The following is a 20,364-nucleotide window of genomic DNA, read 5'->3' as shown; positions in this document are numbered from 1 at the left end:
GTGTTTCATGAGCAACCTGTTCATAGTACTTGCCCACATATATGTGTACCCTGTGGTAAATACTACATGCTGTGACTTGGCTTGGTGGATCTCCTCTGATGTGGTTTATCAAAATTTCTAGGTTTTATATGTACAAATGTATTAGAAGAATGGATCTAATTGTTTCAGTTACTATAAGGCGTGATTTAGATTTTATTATTCCACCTCCCCAATAATAGATGCTGTTCCCTCTGACTGTGTCTCCATATTTCAAAATAGCTGCTTTGGAGCAAAGGGCTTTTTCTGCTCTTAGTTTTCCAGACACGGCTTTTTCAGTTAAGGGTGTGGCTTTTTCTGACACAGTTGTGTTACAACAGTCTCTCGTATAGAAACACTTATCATGGCAAAAAGTCCTTTGACATTAGTTTATCTTACTTGGGGGCTGTTGTACACTACACTGTAAAGAAACTGGCTGTGCTGAAGAGTTGTGAGTCTGAAGATGGTCTTAATTTTTTTTTTACTGTCTGGGCAGCCTATTGTAATCTTTCCAGTGTGACTTTCCAGTTTTTAGCACTATTGCCATTCCCCAGAGTGTGTTCAGCTTAACCGTTCAGATTCCTTTTATTTATTCATATCCATATTACTGAAGCTCTTACTGGAGAGTTCATCTTGCCTTTACTCCCAAAGGATCTTCCGAAGAAAGTAATAAATAAATTCCAATGGCTTGTGCAAAATGTTCTTGAACACATATGTCTCTAATTCAAAAATCAATACCTCTACCTCAGTAGCTGACAGACATTAAAATAAACAATTACTATTACAGTTGTCGTAAAACAGTTCATTACTAGACCTTGGGGAGGAGATGCCATTAATTCTGGGTACCTACAAAATGAACTATGAAACTGACATTTAACCTTAGATATGAAATGATCACTTAATGTTAAACATTGAATTTACTGTTACATTATTGCCACTACATAGTGATGAATCAGTAATATCTTCCCAGGACCTTCTTGACTTCCAATCTTATGCTGGAGTGAAGGAGTAATACAACTTCAGCAAAACACTGTGATCCCATTTTGATGTTGCCTGTGCAGGCTGTTAGGGACCAGCTTCCTTCTGGTTTGAGTAAGAAACAGTGAGGATAAGTAATGATGTATGTAATTCATCTGGAAATAGCATTTGTGACTCTGAAAGTAAGAGTAAATAATTAGGTACAAAATTATGTTTGCAGATCTGTCTACGCTCTTAGAATCATAGAATCATTTCAGCTGGAACAGACCCTGAGGATCATCGAGTCCAACCATAACCTAATTCTAGACCTAAACTATGTTCCTAAGAACCTCATCTAAATGCCTTTTAAACCCGTTCAGGGATAGTGACCACTGTTTCTCTGGGCAGCCTGTTCTAATGCCTGACAACCCTTCTTGTGAAGAATTTTTTCCTAATATCCAATCTGAACCTTCCTGGCACAACTTGAGGCCATTTCCTCTTGTCCTATCACTTGTTACTTGGGAGAAGAGACCAACACCCTCCATGCTACAGCGCCCTTTCAGGTAGTTGTAGACAGTGATAAGGTCTCTGTTCTTTAAATAAGACTGCTCAGGCACACACAAGATGCAGAATTAGCTTGTATTTCTTCCAGGGTGGAGGAAAGCTAGTAACTAAAATAAATTATAGTAATAAAGATGTGTGTATGTGCTGATTTAAAGGAAAAAAAAAAAAATTGACTATGACTTTTAAAGCCTAAACTGATTGGTTTAAAATTAAATCCTTTAAACAGTGCAGAGGTGTCTGTGTGTGTGTTTATTTAGCAACTCAGTGGGTGGAAATCACTGAGCATCCAGAACTCCTGTGTCTTAAGTGGTGACAGAGATCCTCATAGTAGTATCCTCTTCAGAGTCAAGGAAAATACTTCTCTTTTGCTTGTTGTGTTTAACTGTCTGTCACAGAGGCACCCCGAGGTTAGTTTAAGGGACAACAGGGTCCAAAACAACTTTTATTAAACCAGTGAGAAACAGGGTTTTAGCACTCCAAAGTGACTTAAATAAAGGTTCGGATATCAGTTGAGGAAAATTATTAAAGGGCAGCAACTAATACAACAGGTGGTCCACAGTGTGCATGCACGTGGCTTCACTCAAAACAATGCCGGAGCCGTCCCTGAGTCCCAGAGAAGTACACACTTGCCTAAACACGGTGTGGAATTATTTTTAAAGAGATACACATACTCGTAGTGAGTACGGGAAGTGTACACTCGCGATGCTGCGAGGGTAAATTTATAATACACTTGCAATCCTGCGAGGGTTAATTTACTTACACGTGCAAGTGTGCATGGAATATTACATGTGCTTACGTGGAAGTACGGGAGGAAAATACACTCACGATTGTGCGAGGAAAGAATTTATACACGTGCTCGTACGGAGCACGGAAAGTTACGCGTGCAAATGTGCACAGAAAGTACACGTGCTTGTATTAAGCATGGAAAGTACGCATGCAAATGTGCACAGGAAGTTACGCATGCAAATGTGCACGGAAGGAAAATACACCCGCAATTCTTCGAGGATTAATTTTACACGTGCTAATATTCAGCACGGAAAGTTACACATGCAAATGTGCACGGAAAGTATAAATATACTCGCAATTCTGCGAGAAGTTTTACTCACACCTGTGGCAGCAAGGCAAGCGGAGTCTCCATCCCGGGGAGGGGGGCTCTCGGCAGCAGCATCTCACTCATGCTCCGAGAGACCCGCGACAATGGGTGGAAGTCTCGACAAGAATCCCGTTTTTATATTGGCTGATCAGGTCTGACTGTAGGTATTCTAGTAGCTTCTCTGCACCCCCACACTGGCTGTGGGTGCCCCGAAGCCTCCAAACATCCCCCACACTGGCCGCAGGTGCCCAGTGGCTCACTGGCGCCTGGGCACTCCCTTCTCCTAATGGCCCTGGCCAGGTTGCTCTGGGGCCAAACAAAAGCAGCTGTTAGCCTCAAGTAGCAGAGAGAGATGGAGATGTGTCTACTCCGTCCATACTGAAGGAGGGAGGGGGAGAGAGAGAGGTTTGCATTCTGCCACACTGTCTCAGTTTAGTGATTTTTTTTTTTTTTTTTTCCATCTGAAATAAGAAACCAGTTGAGTTTTGAAACTTGTTTTATAATATAAGAATTAAAGAGGATGAGATCTGGTAATTGTGAAGTCTTGAAGTAGATAATTTTCTTCACTGCAATGATTTCAACATAATCTGCATTTCAAAATAATTTATGTAAACTTACCTTTTCTGTGTGCATCCACATCTGAGGTGGTTGTAGCTAATAAATACACAAGTAAATTTCTAATCAGATTAAAATCCACAAGCAAGTACAGTTCAAGATGAGTCACTAAGAAAAATATAAAAAAAGTAAAAGAAAATATACATATATTAAAAAATTTACTAGTTATAGCATGTAAAAGATTAATCATTACTTAAATGAGAATGCATACAACCTTTCCTTCTACATAGCAAAAAAGAATTGCAATGACTTAATAATATCACCAGATTTTAATGGTACCAATTCTTGCAAAGCTGAAGATGCATAATCTAAATCAGTATTATTAAAATGAGTCTGTTCCACATTACTGGGCTGGCATTACTAGATTCTGCTGCTTTGTTCTCTTTATCTATTCTTCCATCTCTAGGAAAAGACCCACTACATTTTCTTGGCTCATTTTCTTACTAAAGTTGGTAAATGTCATGATGGCAAGTGATTTCAACCTTGTGTATTTTGTGTATAATCTAAATAATTTCAGTTTGCTGAATTAGCAAGCCATTCAGAGTTAAATATTCTTATTACCGTTCAGTGAAGTACAGTTTGTGTTAGTGACATTTTGTTTAATCATGTACAACATGCAAAGAAAATAGATCTTTTCTGACAAAGCTTAATATGATATGTCGGATGATCAGGAATCAGAGTTTTAAGTCTCAAGGTGCTGCAAGGGTGGCTTTATTAAACTGTTGCCTTGTCAGTGGAAGGCTTCAAAACATCTCCTGAAAAGGATGTTGGAATGAAGGTTGTAATATTGGGCCCAGAAAACTGGGATAATGTTACACAAAGGGATTCTTGTGAGTGAAAGAAGAATGTGCGTATGAGCAATACCAGATGAGTTTTCAGCTTTTCTGGTAGATACACACAATTGCTGATTACAACATGTAAAACTGAAATGAACCTTGGCCAGTGGGTGGGGGCTGTGTTTGTGTGTGTGCTTCCCAGATTCCAAAACTGGCATACTAATGGAGTGATGTGTGTGGTGTTGAATGAACCAGAAATAAATATATTTGCGAAAAACATGCTTCAGGTTGTAGAGTCAGTATTTCTGAGTTTTGTCTCCAGAAATGTGTTTGTAATCTGGGCATGTTTTGGTGGGGTTGATTCCTCATACTAATGAACATGTGTAATATCCTGATTTAAATTCTGATTTATGCAGTATTCTGTCTGCTTTAACTTCTTAAGTAAAAGAAACAAAACCAAACCAGTGAGTTAAGACTTCACATGTCTTGAACTTCTCTGTCATTGTCTGTGAGAAGGTCTGAAGGACTTTCATGCTTCTGAAAATCAAGCTATGTAGAGACCTTGAAGAACTGGAGGTAGCTTAAATAGGAACTCTTGCATGAGTTTGGTGTAGCATATTCATATGTGGCATATTTCACTTGGCATACGTGTTAGCCTATTTCTAATGTATTTTTCATTTTTTTTTCTCCTCTAAAATATTGCTAGCCAATTGCATAGACATGGTTTCTGGTTTTGGGAAGCCATGCTAGTTTTAGGTGGATTTGAACTATTAAACAAGAAACATGGAGTTCTTATTATTTCCTTGCTTGCTTGATTTATTCCTCTTCTCTATTTTCTCTTCACAGGTTCCTTAAAACTGTGCTATGAATGGTGATTCTGGTGTGGGGGTGGTGACTTCACCACCTCCAACAACAGCCCCTCATAAGGAGAGGTATTTTGATCGAGTTGATGAAAACAATCCAGATTATTTGAGAGAGAGGAATATGGCACCTGACCTTCGCCAGGATTTTAACATGATGGAACAGAAGAAGAGAGTCTCCATGATTCTTCAAAGCCCAGTAAGAAAAGAAAATGCACCATCTTTAAAGTGATAAATTTATTATCTCTATTTTTAGTATCTCTATGGAATTGGAGAATTTTGTGGTAGATCCATTTGATCTTTTTTCTGGTTGGCCTTTCTTCTAAAGTATCCTAGTTGTCATCTAATTTTTCCTCATATTACCTGATTGAATTTTTATTGTCCATTCATGACGCAGCTCCTTAGTCTTGCTTTCAGAATTTCCTGCGTAATTGTCAACATTTTTTCATGTCGTCTATCTAGTCCTGGTCAGACAGTTTTTCTCTTGTTTCATATATTTAGTATTCATTTAAATTAAGTAACTCTTCTCAGAGTAGATGGTACAAGGCAGGTCTGTCCTGTGCTGAGCTTTTCCTGCATGTTTCTGACATATGAAATATTCTTATACATCTCTTTCTGAAAGGTTGCACAATAATAACTATGAATGATTGAAATTTAATATTGAAGATGTTTCCCTCAGGGAGTAGGTGCACAAAACAAAATTTCTCTCATAACATTTGTTCCTTTTGTGATAACTGATGGGTAACTTGAGATACAAAATGCTTCAGGACATGACTTTGTTAAGAATAGGGATGTAGTGGTGTATATTTACAGTTTTTCTATTCGAAATCAACCAATTTCATTTGGATTCACTTGACGATTGGAATGCATCTCTTTTGGTACAAATTCCTGTGTTCTTGTCAAAAGCAGCAGCTACCAGCAATAGTAGAAAAATGTTTTCTTCCTTTCAGAGTTAAAAAAAACCAACAAAAAACCAAACCAACAAACAAACCCAACAACAACAACAAAAAAAACAAACCCCAAAACATCCAGGAAAAAAGTAAACCACCCTTTTTGAAAAAAATAGTTTTAAAAACTTAATGCCTATTCCTTCCTGTGGTCCTGGATGCCTCTTACCTCACCGTCCCATCAGCCACACAGATAATTTTCCTTCTTTTTTCTCGTTCTGCTACTTTTCCTTTCATGTTTTGTGTTAAAGTCAATTGTACATCCTGCTCCTTCTTCAGAAATCCATGAGTAGGTTCAATGAGTTTTGGCGTTACTTGAAAAGACAATGCTGGAATTTCCATTCATTAAAAAAAATGACTCTTATCATTGGAGCACCAGGGAGCAATATTTTCAAGTAACAGTATGCACTCAGTAATTCTACCCTGAGCTGTTTTTCAGAAGAGTTCTAGGACCATCTGAGTGCTAAAAAGAAGCTGTGTATGAAAGGTTGAAGTTCATTTTAACATGCCTTACGACATGCAATGCCCTGTTTCTAGGCTTTTTGCGAAGAGCTGGAATCTATGATCCAGGAGCAATTTAAGAAGGGGAAGAACCCAACAGGTTTATTGGCTTTACAACAGATTGCGGATTTCATGACAACGAACGTACCAAATGTCTACCCTGCAGCACCACAGGGCGGAATGGCTGCATTGAACATGAGTGAGTGCACCTTGACTTATGACTGTGGAATTCTTTTTTTTATATTTTGAAAGGCTTAGAGTGAAGACAGTGTGAATAAAACAAAAAATGCTGTGAAGTTCAAATGATACCCTGTTCTGCTCACAGGAACACTGCAAACGTAAAACGAATTGATTAGTTTGTAAATGGTACAGTGTTATGCAATGTGATTCATGTCTATAATTTATATCAAAAGCTATTTCAAGTATAGTATCTTAATTGAAAAAATCAGTCTGATAAGTCAGCACTAGTAAAAAATTTAAAGATTTAACTATTGCTAATGTTTACCACATGCAGGAAAATTAAATGCTCGTTAGTAGTCTAGTAACAATGAGGTTATTTAGAAACGAATTATTTTTGCCATTGAAATGCTGTTTGCAGCTTTCTTCTGTGAAGCTATGCGAAACAAAGAAAAACAAAATATGCAAATGCATATACACGCAGCTTTTTTGTTAAGATAATATAAATCCTTGCCTGTACTCCACAATCTGTAGTTTAGACAGTAGCATAGCCTTGTTCTGCTTTTAACCACATTTCTAATTGCACTGTAAATAGAACTACAGTATTTGTAATTATTTACCATAATCTTCCTCTCTCTAGCTTGTGCATATTTTTAGGTGTATAATTCTCCTTTTCAGGAATACCAAGTCAAATTCACTCGAGAAAAGTGAAATATTTGCAGTTACATTTTTCTGTTAACAATGAAGTTTGTTATTAGTTTGAAACAGAAAAGAAAATATTTTGCTAAGGAAGGCACTGTCACCTTAACACTAATGAATATTAAGGAAGGAAACAAATGCTGAGTCTACTGAAGATAAATGACCTTGTCTGAGACTATCATTACATTTGTGTGATACAAATTATGACATTATAGTAATTCAAGTTTGTTATCCGTTTCTTAGGTTAATATGTTGATATAAACTGGTAAGGACAACCACTAAAACAGTGACATGTGTCACTGTGTTTTAACTGATATTGAACACAAACCCCCATGTGCTTTTTTCATCCCTTTTCAGGTCTTGGGATGGTGACACCAGTGAATGATCTGAGAGGATCAGATTCCATTGCTTATGAAAAAGGGGAGAAGTTGTTGCGATGTAAATTGGCAGCTTTCTACAGATTAGCAGATCTCTTTGGCTGGTCTCAGCTTATTTACAATCATATAACAGTGAGTATTGAATCAACAGATAACTGAGCCAATTGTTTTAACATACAAGAGAATTGCTTCCCTCCCCCATGTGTCACTTTCTCTTTGTGTGGAAGATGAGCAAAGTGGTATTGAAAGCAGTATAATAGTGAAGAGATTTGTCACTGCATCTCAAGAATAAGAACTGGAACAGCTTGGATGTCAACTACCATAGCCTGAATAGAGTCTTAAGAGAGTGTACATGCAAGTTGTTATAATGAAATTAAGATTGCTCAAAGACTCAATCTTTTAGTATCTTAAATGCTTTGCATAATTTTATATGTTATTCTGCAAGCTTCCTTCCTAAGTACGCAGATGTCTCATTAGTCATTAAGTTGACTTTTATTATTCAAGATACCAACTTTCTGAAACAGAATCCATAGTACTTCTGAACATGAGTGATTTACTTAGCTTAATGCAGTGTGCCAACAATTTTCCTTGTGACTGAGTAATTGCTGGCACCCATAAAAGTAATGACATGGAGGTCAAATCAAGGAGGTTTTATATGCCAGAAGAATGATCAACATGAATCTCGTGAGTGAAGTCACAACTGTGGTGTGCAACCCAGTCAATTGTTTTCCTAACAGAGCTGAATTGTTTCTTTTCCTACATAGCAGAGGTTGTCCTTTATGTATTTTCAGTTCTTCAAGTTGCAGTCTGAATGAGATATGGTAATGTTATTATTACTGCTTTTTGAGATTTCAAGGTGTATTATTTGTGAACCGGTGAAGATGATAAATGGTATGGGTAGGCACGGCATCAAGGCAGTGTTGGTTAGATTGTGTGGTTCCTTTAGTAAGGGAACGTATCCAACATATTGGTTTTTGTAAACAACTCTGTAGTGCCCCCTGACTTTTTATGTGTGACAGGAGAATTGATTTTGTAAAAGGGACTCAAATGCAGTAAGAATATAACTAGGGAAGCAGGTTTGGAGATGGCTTTCATGTTCAGACCTGGAAATGTTTATGCGTTTAGATAAAAAGGTAGATGTAATGAAAACTGGCGTGCCTTTGAAAGTGTTAAGGTAGGGGCATGAGATTGGAGTGGAGTGCCTCAAGTTTGCTTTCTTTTGGTGGAGGGAAGCACAGGAAGATTAGGTAACGGTGATGTGAATTCAGGTGGAAGACAATCAAAGCACTTGGACTATGAGATTCTGAAAATATTTCAGACAATTTTGAATGGCAAAGTGGCACTGGAAAGCTCTTGGTTAACTGTTTGCCAGTGACAAATCACAAGTCATAGTTCACCTGTCTTTTACAAATTCTCCAGTGAGCAGCATTCTGAAAGGTGACTAATAGATGTAAATTTACCTTCAGAAGCTCATCTAGAGCAAGGTTGTTATATTTACAAAATACTCTTTTTTTGGTTGTGTATACCCATACATTGAGTAGTAGTATGGTAGTAAGGAACTCCTTTGGAATGTGGTGAGTGCCTACCCCTTCATGCAGAGCTGGAGTTTAGGTTGTCAGGGGGTTTTTTTGTGAGTGGATGCTCTCATTACTGGGTGATTGCTTTCAAATTAAATGCTACCAATGCACTTCTTAAGTAAGAGAAAAGATGCAGCAGCCTCTAGTGAAGAGCATAGGCTTGTGTGTTGGAGGAGAAAGGAATTGTGAGGATATGAGAGCATATGCCAATCTGAGCATATTGGGGAACTGGGTGGAGTATCTTTGCATTTCTGGATCCTTATCAATCACTGGCAGCTGCTGTGTGGAATTGTTCAGACTGGTGTAGTCCTGACACAGAAGCAGAGTTACAGAGCATCAAGAGCTTTCATGTCAGGTTCAATAATGTAGAGTAACTTGGATGCCTCCAGGGTGACGCAGAATTTGAGATTACAGGTTTACAGAAGCAATACATCATTCACCACGTTTTGGGTTGCTTCAAGGGCAGGAGCTGTTTATTTGATCTAATCCTAAAGTGAGGTGTTTTGTGTCTTGTTGATTGTTTATCCTCCTGTTGAGCTTTCTTATTAGCTTTTGGGGCATTTTGAATAATACCTGTTCTTTGTCTTGCATAAATAAGTAAAATGTTTTCTAGGTCATTTACACTTCTGTAATGGAAAACTGTTTTAGTGATCCATAAAAGTACAGGTTAATGTGAACGAACTGGTGCAGTTTAAGGCTCCTATGCTGTAGCATGTTACCAACTGATTGTAAAGGAAGCTGAATTTCTACTAGAAGCTCTTGGATGACTGATCAACTACTAATTTTAGAAGTTTTTTCCCTGTGGTAGAACTATATCGAAGCATGTATGTATTTAAATGTTGCAAGTAGTAGAAGACATGAGGGAGCATAAAATAGCCACGTCTTAGCGGAAATGGAAGTCTTGTAAATAAATTAATAAATGGGATTTTTAAGAAACATTGAAGGAAAAAAAAACCAATACAAAACCGCCAAACACCACAAAAACTGGGTATACTAATAGTAAGATAGGGAGTTGTCTCACGTGTCCAGTGAAATATATGAAGCCTTTTAATTCTCCATTGAGACATACCTAAACTACCTAGCTGTCTTGTAATTTTTATTGTACAGACTTTAAACAGATGCATCCCAAGATGTGAATGGTTTGAAGGCAGAATTATTTTTGTGTTATGGTTGTGTGCTGTGGTGCTCACAGTTGTCTCATATGGCACCAGCATCAGTGGTGAAACTCAGCATCAAGATGTTTTAGATCTGTGTGCGAAATTCTTGCGTTGTCTCACTTCCATTATCTTTCATAACTCCTGTTTTACTAGGGTAGAAATACAGTTGGAAATATAAACTCATTTTTCTAAAAAAAAAAAAAAGGTAACTTTTTCCTCATTTCTCTCAGTATCATTCCTTTTATACGCAGTAGTCTAGTTGTCATTACCACAGGATCCACTGATTTACTACCTTCCACCAATCTGAAGGACTCTGGCATGTACCTCCCATCTGGTTTTGTTCAATATGAGTTAATTAACTGTGCTGTACATTGATTGTTGCAGCATACATGAAGTCATATCGCACATGTTACAGGCATGCTTGCCTCTCGGGAAGTACAAGTGACTTCTGGGTTTTGGACCTTCTTATATGCTTTAATAAAATAGTCTTACTAGCTTTTACTCTTGTTTTAACCTTAGGCCAGAGTGAATTCTGAGCAGGAGCACTTCCTCATTGTACCTTTTGGACTTCTCTATAGTGAAGTTACTGCATCTAGTCTGGTGAGTAGTTACTATTTTTCACAGCTGCAAAATATGAATAGCTGAATCTGCTCTATCCTAGAGAATATTTTACTCTGTGTTACATGTTTAGAGTACTTTTATTGAACACGATTTGTTTGGGTACAGCTGAGATATCCCTGAGAGTCTTTGCACGTGTTCACACCAGGTCTCCAGTTGATCTGGCTGTGAGGAGGCGCCGTGTCATTTGGAGAGCCAACCACATCGTGTCCTTGGAAGCTGTTGGCTGTTGAGTCAGGCTTGTCAAGGGAAACGATGTGTGTTTCAGACATAAACGATGCAAACCAATTACAATTTTGAGATATTGTGTCAGGTGCCTGATATAAGTTGCCATCTTTTAATGATGTAAGTAGCTGAGAGTGTAGATAGATTATGTTTTTGAGATCTAATGGCTGTAGTTGAAGACACAACTCCCTTAACTGTTAACTAGTCAGAAGCATTTTGTGAGTGTTTATCTTCAGTGTAGTCTATGCTGCTGCTGAAGGCAACTTGAGTAGATGCGTTTGACTCTATGTTGAAACAAAATAGAAACTTTCACACTATTCTTTCCACCTGGCTACTCTAAGGTAAGTAACCTTTAGCAGAGAGGTGAGGTAAGTATGTGCAGAATAGTGACATTTCAAACTTGAGTTGCTCTGGACACCTTAAGGTCCCAATATTCCCCCTCAGCTATCTGTAATGCTGGCTTTGTCTTACATAGCTCCACCTTAACCACCTGTAAAACTTGACTTGAAAAAGCTATAGGAAGGGGAATGGAGAAAACAGAACTGCTCTTTCTTGTTACTACAAGATTTTTAGAAGAGGGTAAGGGCCATGCTGTGGGAGTATTTTGTCTGTTTTGCTGTTTGTTTTTTTGGTTTTTTTAAAGGTGTTCTGATTTTTATCTCTGTATGAGGAGTGAAGTCCCTTGAGAATTAAGGTTGTGTAAAGGTAGCAAAATGGCTATACACAGAGTAGAGAACATGTTCATACAACAAATAGCTAGCAGCAGGATTTAATAAGAAGATAAACTACACCGATGAGGCACATAGCTTAGCCAGAGGAGCACGCTGACCAGCAGCCTGCTTACATGATCGGCCCTTTATTGCCTCTTTCTTTCTGTTTCTCTCATGCTTGTTCTTCCCTTCTCCACTTTGAAACTCCTTTGATCATCTTCTCTCCCATACATAATTACTTTTTGCCTTTTATTCCACTTTGGTTACATTTATATCCAAGTTCGGTATTTATAATATTATCAGCTGGGCAATCTCAGCCTTACATTATATCAGTAATATGGTTACCTAGGTGCTAGCCTTTCAAGAACCTACTCCCCAAAAGGTCCCAACACTCTTCTTCAGGTATCTGTAGAGCTTGCAAGTTTCTTCTATAAACCCACCCTAATTTTCCGTGAAATGTAGCCATTTGTCACAGAGTTGTCTGTAACTTTGTCAGCTTCTTGCACTGTCGCCTGTTACACGCAGTGATTTCTTGTGCCATATCCAATAGTTCCTGATGTCCCCTTCAATTAACTTAATCTGAAGCTGGAGCCCTGGTCACCTAGCTACAGCCTTATTGTACATATTTTGACCCTTGTTAAAATAAAATACTGAACAGTACGGTTTTAGAGCTTCAGTGGTAGATGCTGAATTAAATCAGATTTTTGGCAGTCTTGATTGATCTATGAAACTCATTCTTTTCCTTCCCAGGTTAAAGTCAATCTTCAGGGAGACGTAGTTGATCGTGGAAGCACCAACTTGGGAGTAAACCAAGCTGGCTTTACTTTGCACTCTGCAATTTATGCAGCTCGACCTGATGTTAAATGCATTGTTCACATTCATACACCAGCAGGGGCAGCGGTAAGTACGCTTTAGTTTGTCATCTGTCCCCCCCACCCCAAACAACTGGAAGGTAGCTGGGTACCCCTTAATCATAGATTTGCTTCCTTTTTAAAGGGCACAAAGCCTTTCAGTCTGCCTTCTTTTTGAATCAATCAGACCCTCCTGTGGTCAGACAGTAAATTGAGCTCTATAATTGGAAAATACAGATTTAGTATTTGTGTCCTTCACCACAAAAGACCATATCTTTTGACAGTGAGTCTTAAGAGCTTTACTATATTTTATTGGCATTGTAAAGCACAATTTATCAAGGTTTTCTTAAATGTTTGGAACTTTTCCAATACCTCTCATTAGTACAACTGGTTACAAGTCAGTTTTACCTCTTTGAAACAGAGTAACTGGATGACTTCCAAAAAATTCCAAAGATCACTTTCTGATTTAATTTTTTTTAACTGGTTAACAGCAGTGATACAACCATTTTAAAGATAAATTATTAATTTCCTAAAATTGTGAATTATAGAGTAGTCTTTAAAAATGTTCCTTAACTTTACCCTCAGAGCTGCAGAATTACCTATGTCAAAGTTTATTGCTAAGTGTTTTCTTTTTGGAGGGAGGAAAAAAATAAAACACCATGTGGGGTGGAAGGAATGATGGATGCCATTGATTTTGGGGTTTGGGTTTTGTGGGTGTGGGGTTTTTTTTCTGATTCTTTTCATGTTGGTGTTGATGTCATGCAAAAGCAGCCATACTGAGTCAGATCCAAGATCAAGGTGACTTTTGTCTCCAATCCAAAAGTTGTGAAACTTTGGGGATGCAGCATAAGACCACTATTTGTGTGCCTGTACAGTCATGTGCATATGTAATAAATGGGTTTTATTATAGTTCTTATCACTATTATATATTCTTTTTTCCCCCTTTTTTTCTGTTGCAAGAAGTTAATTGTTTTAATATTTCCCAGGTTTCTGCAATGAAGTGTGGTCTCTTGCCCATTTCACCTGAAGCCCTTTCTCTGGGGGAAGTAGCTTATCATGACTACCATGGGATTTTAGTGGATGATGAAGAAAAGGTGGTTATTCAGAAGAATTTGGGGCCTAAAAGCAAGGTCAGTATTTACATCTAGAATTAAAGAAAAGTATGTGTGTGAGGGTATGTTCTTTAGTCAAGAGCAAGAAAATAGTTGCCTTACTGCTGTTGACTTCCTTTGCAATGTCTCTCTAGGTCCTTATTCTCAGAAACCACGGCTTGGTGTCAGTTGGAGAGACTGTTGAGGAGGCTTTCTACTATATTCATAATCTAGTGCTTGCCTGTGAAATTCAAGTAAGAATTTTATCATGTTATCTAATAATACAGTCTGCTATATTAGCCTTCAAACAGATTAATAGTTGTGTGCTTTACTGCTTAAACTCTTGATCTAAACCAACACGGTGATCTGTGAAATCATTATATTACACGGGAACATTGAAAACATTGATTTAACCAGCAATATTCAAATACTACATTAGAACTGTTGATTTGATAGATACTGCCTGTTAAAATAGAGGTATTTTCAAAGCCTTAAGACAACATTTATACAAATTTGTTAATTTGTTTAGCTTATTTCTTTTATTTTGCTGAGGTCACTTCCCACCCCCCCTCCTTGAGAAACTAAAAGTTGACTTTATTGCTTTTTAAGGTGCGTACCCTGGCCAGTGCAGGTGGACCTGACAACTTAGTGCTTTTAGATCCTGGAAAATATAAAGCCAAATCTCGTTCTCCTGAGTCTCCAGCAGGTGAGGGTACTGTATCCCATCCAAAATGGCAGATTGGCGAACAGGAATTTGAAGCTCTTATGCGAATGCTGGATAATCTGGTAAGGCAGGCCTTTTTGTCTAATTGTTTCATATCTTAATATATAAAATCCTTTAAAAGCTGCAATAAGGGACATTAGTTAAGAATGGGCTGCATATATAGCTGGGATAGTTTATGCAGCTTGCAGTCTGAGGAGGGGAGACAGCATGAAAAGTGTCACAGAATGCTTCAGGTGTCCTTTGTGCAGATGCCAGATTTACCTGTGTATTCATAATCTGGTAGTTATCAGTGAGATGAGAGGGGGATCCTTGTGTGACTTGACACTTCCAAACAGAAGAGCTGTGGTGCTTGCTGCTCCTTAGTCTGTGTTCCCTCTGTTCCATCCACTCCCAAAATATGTAAAACAGCAGGGTCCATCACGATTTGACTTTGTAAGACTCTACTAGAAGAGCTCAAAAGACAGACTTCAAATAAATTAGTCTTCAGATGAAATGGTTTTGGTACCATCACAGGTGTAATGAATGACCAGCTACCAACTTTTGCTGTCCAGCTTTAATGGGAAAGATGATACCTTTCATTATCGCAGTGGTAATGAATATATGAAAAAGTATGGTCACCGTAATAATCAGAGATAGTCTTCTGATTTGTGATTTAATTGTTCTTTTTCTTTTATAGACTGAACTGTGGTTTTCACAGTCATGTGGTGCATGTGCCACTCACAGGATCCACACTAATGATATCTTAAAACACTGTTCACCACATCTACTATGTAGTAAATAACTAGGTTTTTTCCCCTTAGATCAGTGTTCTATCTGTAGCAGGGAAAAAAAAATGGGCTGCATTGTTAAATAATTTGACTACATAATGTTTTAATATCAAACAAAATGATCAGTTATAACCTTAAGTCTATAGAAAAATTCTCATTTATTTTAGTAAGCAATAATTAGACTATTAATGTAGTTTACAATGGCTAACAGACTCAGTGTAACACTGATTGGTATGTTCAGCAGTTTCAGCTGGATTTTCCGTTCTCTAGGGAATACCAGTTTTATGTTTCTTATTGCAAAGAGGAAGCAAAATTACAGAGAAAATTGCATTGTACATGCTAGGAATGTAGCAATAAAAGCAGCTTTCTGTCATCCGTTATATAGCCATATGTTTTATTGGATAGTTAATTACATTAGGTGTTAGATAATTACTCAATATGTGTTTTGATCATTAAAACGTGGAGCAGCAGCCAAGATAATGACTCAGCAGTGCTTAATGCATGAAAACTCTGCAAAGAAAGCTACATCCACATGCTCAGGGCTGAAGCTTCTTTACAACTAGCTTTATCTCTAAAGAATTTGAGTGCTTTGGGAGGTGGGCTAGTCACACTGTTTTTCTTTGAGCCACATTGAAAATAGTTTGCTGCTAGAAACTTCTTAGAGAAACGGTTAAATATCCTTTCTGTATGTGTAAATGCGGAGCAAAATATGGAAGCAAGTGGGGAAAACATGACTAGTGTGTGAGGGAAGGTAAAATGGAAACAAAATATAATTCAGAGGAAGTAGGAGAGAAAAACAATATAGGTAGAGAAGATCAGGGAGTGGAGAGACTATGGACCTAAAAGTAACATTCTTAAAGTCTTCCCCTGTATACAGTCTGTTGAACTCTAGATGTCAGAACGCAGAAGAGATCTTTCTAGTCTGCCCTACGTTTTGTGTTATACAGGTTTATGTTTATGTTAATGTCCTTGATTTAGAATTGTGAGAAACAGTCAATACATTTGATTGCAGTTTAAAAAAAAAAAAAAGAGTGTAAATGAGTAGCTGGAATATGGTGCAAAGAAAAATCAGGATTCTTCATTTGGACTTAAATTGGAAAGGATATTAATGTAGCCTCATTACTGCATGTCACCCACCTTTGACGTGACTTTGTCCACCCTAACTGGTGAACAGCAGTTAAAGAGAAGGCTGTGTTGGAGAATGGTTTTTGCAGTTAAGCCTAATGATCAAACCAAAATTCAGTCATCTGTTGAAAAACTTGGAGATGTAGAAGACTAATCCTGCTGCTTTGCTTGCTTTGTTTTTTTCAGGGTTACAGAACTGGCTATCCGTATCGATGCCCTGCTCTGAGAGAGAAATCCAAAAAATACAGTGATGTTGAGATTCCAGCTAGTGTCACAGGTTACTCCTTTACTAGTGATGGCGAATCAGGCACTTGCTCCCCCCTCAGACACAGTTTTCAGAAACAGCAGCGAGAGAAGACAAGGTGGCTGAACTCTGGCCGAGGGGATGATGCTTCTGAAGAAGGGCAGAATGGCAGCAGCCCCAAGTCGAAGACTAAGGTGTGGACGAACATTACACACGATCACGTGAAACCCTTGCTGCAGTCTCTCTCGTCCGGTGTCTGCGTGCCAAGCTGTATTACCAACTGCTTGGTCTGTGCCTACCTTACTGTTCATAGTTAGATGATGTAGAGCAACTTGGGGTGGCTGGCACTTAGAGGCTTTGGGAAGAAAAAGATTACTTTCCTAATTCTTTTCTTTTTTCTTGCATAAAAAACCTAAATCTGTTTTACTAACCACTTAATTTGGCTTTGATTAGACATGAGCTGTAAAAATCATCTCGCTTGTTATGCTTTAAACTGCTTAAGACTTTGGAGCCTCTAGTTTTCTTTTGGTTTTTCAAGCTAATGACCAACCAGATTGAATCATGGTTTTGACTGAATAGGTTCTGCATTTTAATGGCTTAATTAAGGACAGCTGTGTTAGGGAACTACTAATTCTATCTGCATGAAAGCTTTTCAGTTAAAAGAAAAACGAAACTAAGTATTCAGTGGTCTTTTGTACAAGTATCTATAGAAATAATCAAACTTCTACCCTCTGTTACCTATCACAACTTAATTTGCAAGCAATTTTCAACCCTTTCTATGTACCAGAGGATATTAAATATTGCTTTTTTTTCCTTAAGCAGTTTTTCTTATCTAGTTTCTTAGCTCTTCTTCCTGTCCTGTTTACTGTGCTTTTGTCTACCCCAAAGCCTCTGAGTGTTCACAACCAGCTGCCTTCTGCATGTAGTGTTGCATGTAAGTAGATGGCCATAAATGGAAAGTCTTTCCTAAAGTATCAGCTGGGTGCGGCATGACTAAAGTGCAGCTCAGGCCATCAGCAGGCACTAATCGATAGATTCTGCAACCGGTGCTTCCTTTTTTGTTTAGCAATGCTGCTTACAGTTAAATTTTGCACTGAAAGATATGTTAATTGAAAAGCAAAAGTATCAAATGCTGTCAAATGGACATCAATAGCTGTTGGTGTGTAACTGTGGTTTTCATATTTTCTTGGACATATACAGAGTATCTAAAATGTAGGCAGGGATTTGCACGCGTACAAGCTTTCATAACGGTTGACTCTGAGCTGAACTGTAGTAGTTCAGTAGTGCTTCAATAGAGGTACTATGTGTATAGTAGTATGGTTACAGGTGAGTCTTAATAAAACTAATACTCTTGAAAGTGAAAAAATAGGCATTTTTTTTCCAGAACACCTCTTCATTCTTATTTACCCTACAAAACTATGCTTCACCTCTGAATACATTCAGAGTTCTCTATATTTTGAATACTTTTATGAAATGATTTCTCAGGTAATGTGTGTACTAAAATATATAGTGTTTACATGATGCAGAAAGCCCTGAAAAAACAGAGGATCTCTATCTCTGTAGTATTTTTGTGGTGTTCTTTTTGGTTTAAGAAAGTAAAATATTATACGTATATTGTTTGTACTATCAGCATTTTAGTAAACTCAACTATAGTTTTGCCTTGATTGGAAGAAAGCTTAAAGCTATGCATGTTTGGAGCAGTTTGTGCTTTCAGCTTTGGCTCACAAAGTAGGTAGTATTTCATATTTGAAATTATCAGTGAAAGGTTGAAGTAAAATTCCTACTCAGAAACTAGTCTTGACTAATGATATACTGAAGCAATAGAAAATTTCATACAGTATAAGAGGTTTGTGTATTTGCATTTTTTAATGCTTGTTATTAACCTAAAGAAAAAGTAGCTTGTTATATTGAGGCTGTTTTTTATATATGTTTTGACTAAAAAATTATCTTTAATAAAAAGCTGGAGTAGTTTTTATCTGAGAAGATAATCATCAGTGAGTATTTCACAGCTCCATGTTCATTCCATTTTTTACTTTACAGTTGCAAAACATTTTAAAATTCTGTTGCTTTTTGGAGTTTGACAATTTCTGGCTATCTTATTGTTTCTTGAAGTTACTCAGGAAAAAACGCATAGCATTTGCTCTATAAACAGGTTTGCTTTACTGTTCGGTGCATTTTCTATGCAATATGATTGGAAATTAGGACACCGCATGTAATAAACATTATCAAGATAGAGTTAGTTGTACATCAAATTAAACAGAGCTCCATACTAAATGCACTGATTCAATAAAGCAACCTTCTATGAAGAACCCATGAAGCGCTTAAAGTTTGTGTTTGGGATATTTTTGTAACCTCTCAAGCTATGAGTTATAAAATATTCGACATCACCAAACTGTTCCCATAGGTTGCTGTGCTGATACAGCTATTTATTTGTGCAGAACTTAATTCTGGAACCAGAACATTTTGCTGAAGTAGCTTGTTTTAATGCAAAACTTTGGTGATGCCCACTCTTGCTTCACAGTACAAAATCATTCACTAAACCTGGTTAGTGACATCACATTGCTTTTCATACTTCTGTCATCTTATGCTTTAAGTTCGCTTTGATGTTTGTTGAGTATCGGAGGATTGAATCAATGATCTCTGTCTCTCTTGTGCTGTTTTGTAAAAACACCCAGTGCAGAAAATGAAAACGGCAGCAACAGGGTTTTAGAGCTTGTGTCTTAGATCTTGCCGTACTTCTGTTTGGGTAAGGTATAGAGTCCTTTTTAAACAAAAACCAACTCAGTGTGAAATTTCTGATAAAAATGTCCTTAAAAATAAGCAATTACATTGGAGTTTTCCTACTCTTGTGTTAATATATCTCTTCATAAAGTGACAGACTGTTTTTAGAAGCACAGAGCACTGCAGTTGTCAGTGTGATCAAGTGCACAGAAAAAACAGCTTGAAAACCTTTCAGTCCCCATAAGCTGCACAGAGCTGTAGTAAATGCATCATTTTGGGTGGAAGTTATTTGCAACTTAACTGGCTCTCTAGTTTTTGTTGTTGTTACTACCTTGACTTAATAGAATGATGCTGATATTTATAAATGTATCTGAAGGCACAGTTTATATAACTGAGGAAGGAAGCAACTTGAATAGTCTTAGGAATGAATAGAAGAATACAATCATTGGTTCAGTTCTCTGCTCTGTATAATGCATGATCAACTGGTCTGTAAATTTGCTGCTCTGAGTGTCTGTAGCCATTGCAGCAATACTGACTGTTCAACCATTCTTGATATTACAGTGGACTAAAGAGGATGGACATAGAACTGCCACCTCTGCTGTCCCTAACCTGTTCGTTCCACTCAACACCAATCCAAAGGAGGTCCAAGAAATGAGGAACAAGGTTTGTAATAGTAGTAAAATAGTACAATTTGGTTGTGTACTTGTAATGAACTAACTTACTTTGCTGTAGTGACGCTTTTGGGGTTCAATAACACAGCTCTGGTATTTTCCTGCCCCTTTCTAACTAGATACTGAGACAATTCCTGAATGTTCTAACTCACCTTGGGAAGATATGGTATTACTGTCCACTGTATGAAGGATTTCATGGTCTTATATTTTGTTACTGTCAGAGCAGTTGCTGGATACCTCTGAAACAGCTGAGTTTATAGGAGTAATTCTGTTCCCTGAGATCGTAGTTGTATCTTAGTGAC

At 37.6% G+C, this 20,364-nt stretch overlaps 1 protein-coding gene across 3 annotated transcripts in view; it reads left to right on the top strand.

Moving 5' to 3' along the window:
- The window catches only part of ADD1 (adducin 1), a 62,575-nt gene that overhangs the window by 25,395 nt on the left and 16,816 nt on the right, over nt 1-20,364 (top strand). For all 3 annotated transcript variants that reach the window (XM_080343170.1, XM_080343169.1, XM_080343171.1), the window contains exons 2-11: nt 4,867-5,079; nt 6,365-6,527; nt 7,562-7,713; nt 10,835-10,915; nt 12,619-12,768; nt 13,706-13,849; nt 13,966-14,064; nt 14,420-14,596; nt 16,613-16,864; nt 19,953-20,054. In XM_080343170.1, the coding sequence (XP_080199296.1) occupies nt 4,885-5,079; nt 6,365-6,527; nt 7,562-7,713; nt 10,835-10,915; nt 12,619-12,768; nt 13,706-13,849; nt 13,966-14,064; nt 14,420-14,596; nt 16,613-16,864; nt 19,953-20,054 (1,515 nt within the window). In that variant the 5' untranslated portion in view covers nt 4,867-4,884. The remainder of the gene's footprint in view (nt 1-4,866; nt 5,080-6,364; nt 6,528-7,561; nt 7,714-10,834; nt 10,916-12,618; nt 12,769-13,705; nt 13,850-13,965; nt 14,065-14,419; nt 14,597-16,612; nt 16,865-19,952; nt 20,055-20,364) is intronic.

The sequence above is a fragment of the Nesoenas mayeri genome (assembly GCF_963082525.1).
Source record: "Nesoenas mayeri genome assembly, chromosome: 4".
In the NCBI taxonomy this organism is placed as follows: Eukaryota; Metazoa; Chordata; class Aves; order Columbiformes; family Columbidae; genus Nesoenas; species Nesoenas mayeri.
This window is presented reverse-complemented; position numbering and strand designations above follow the sequence as displayed.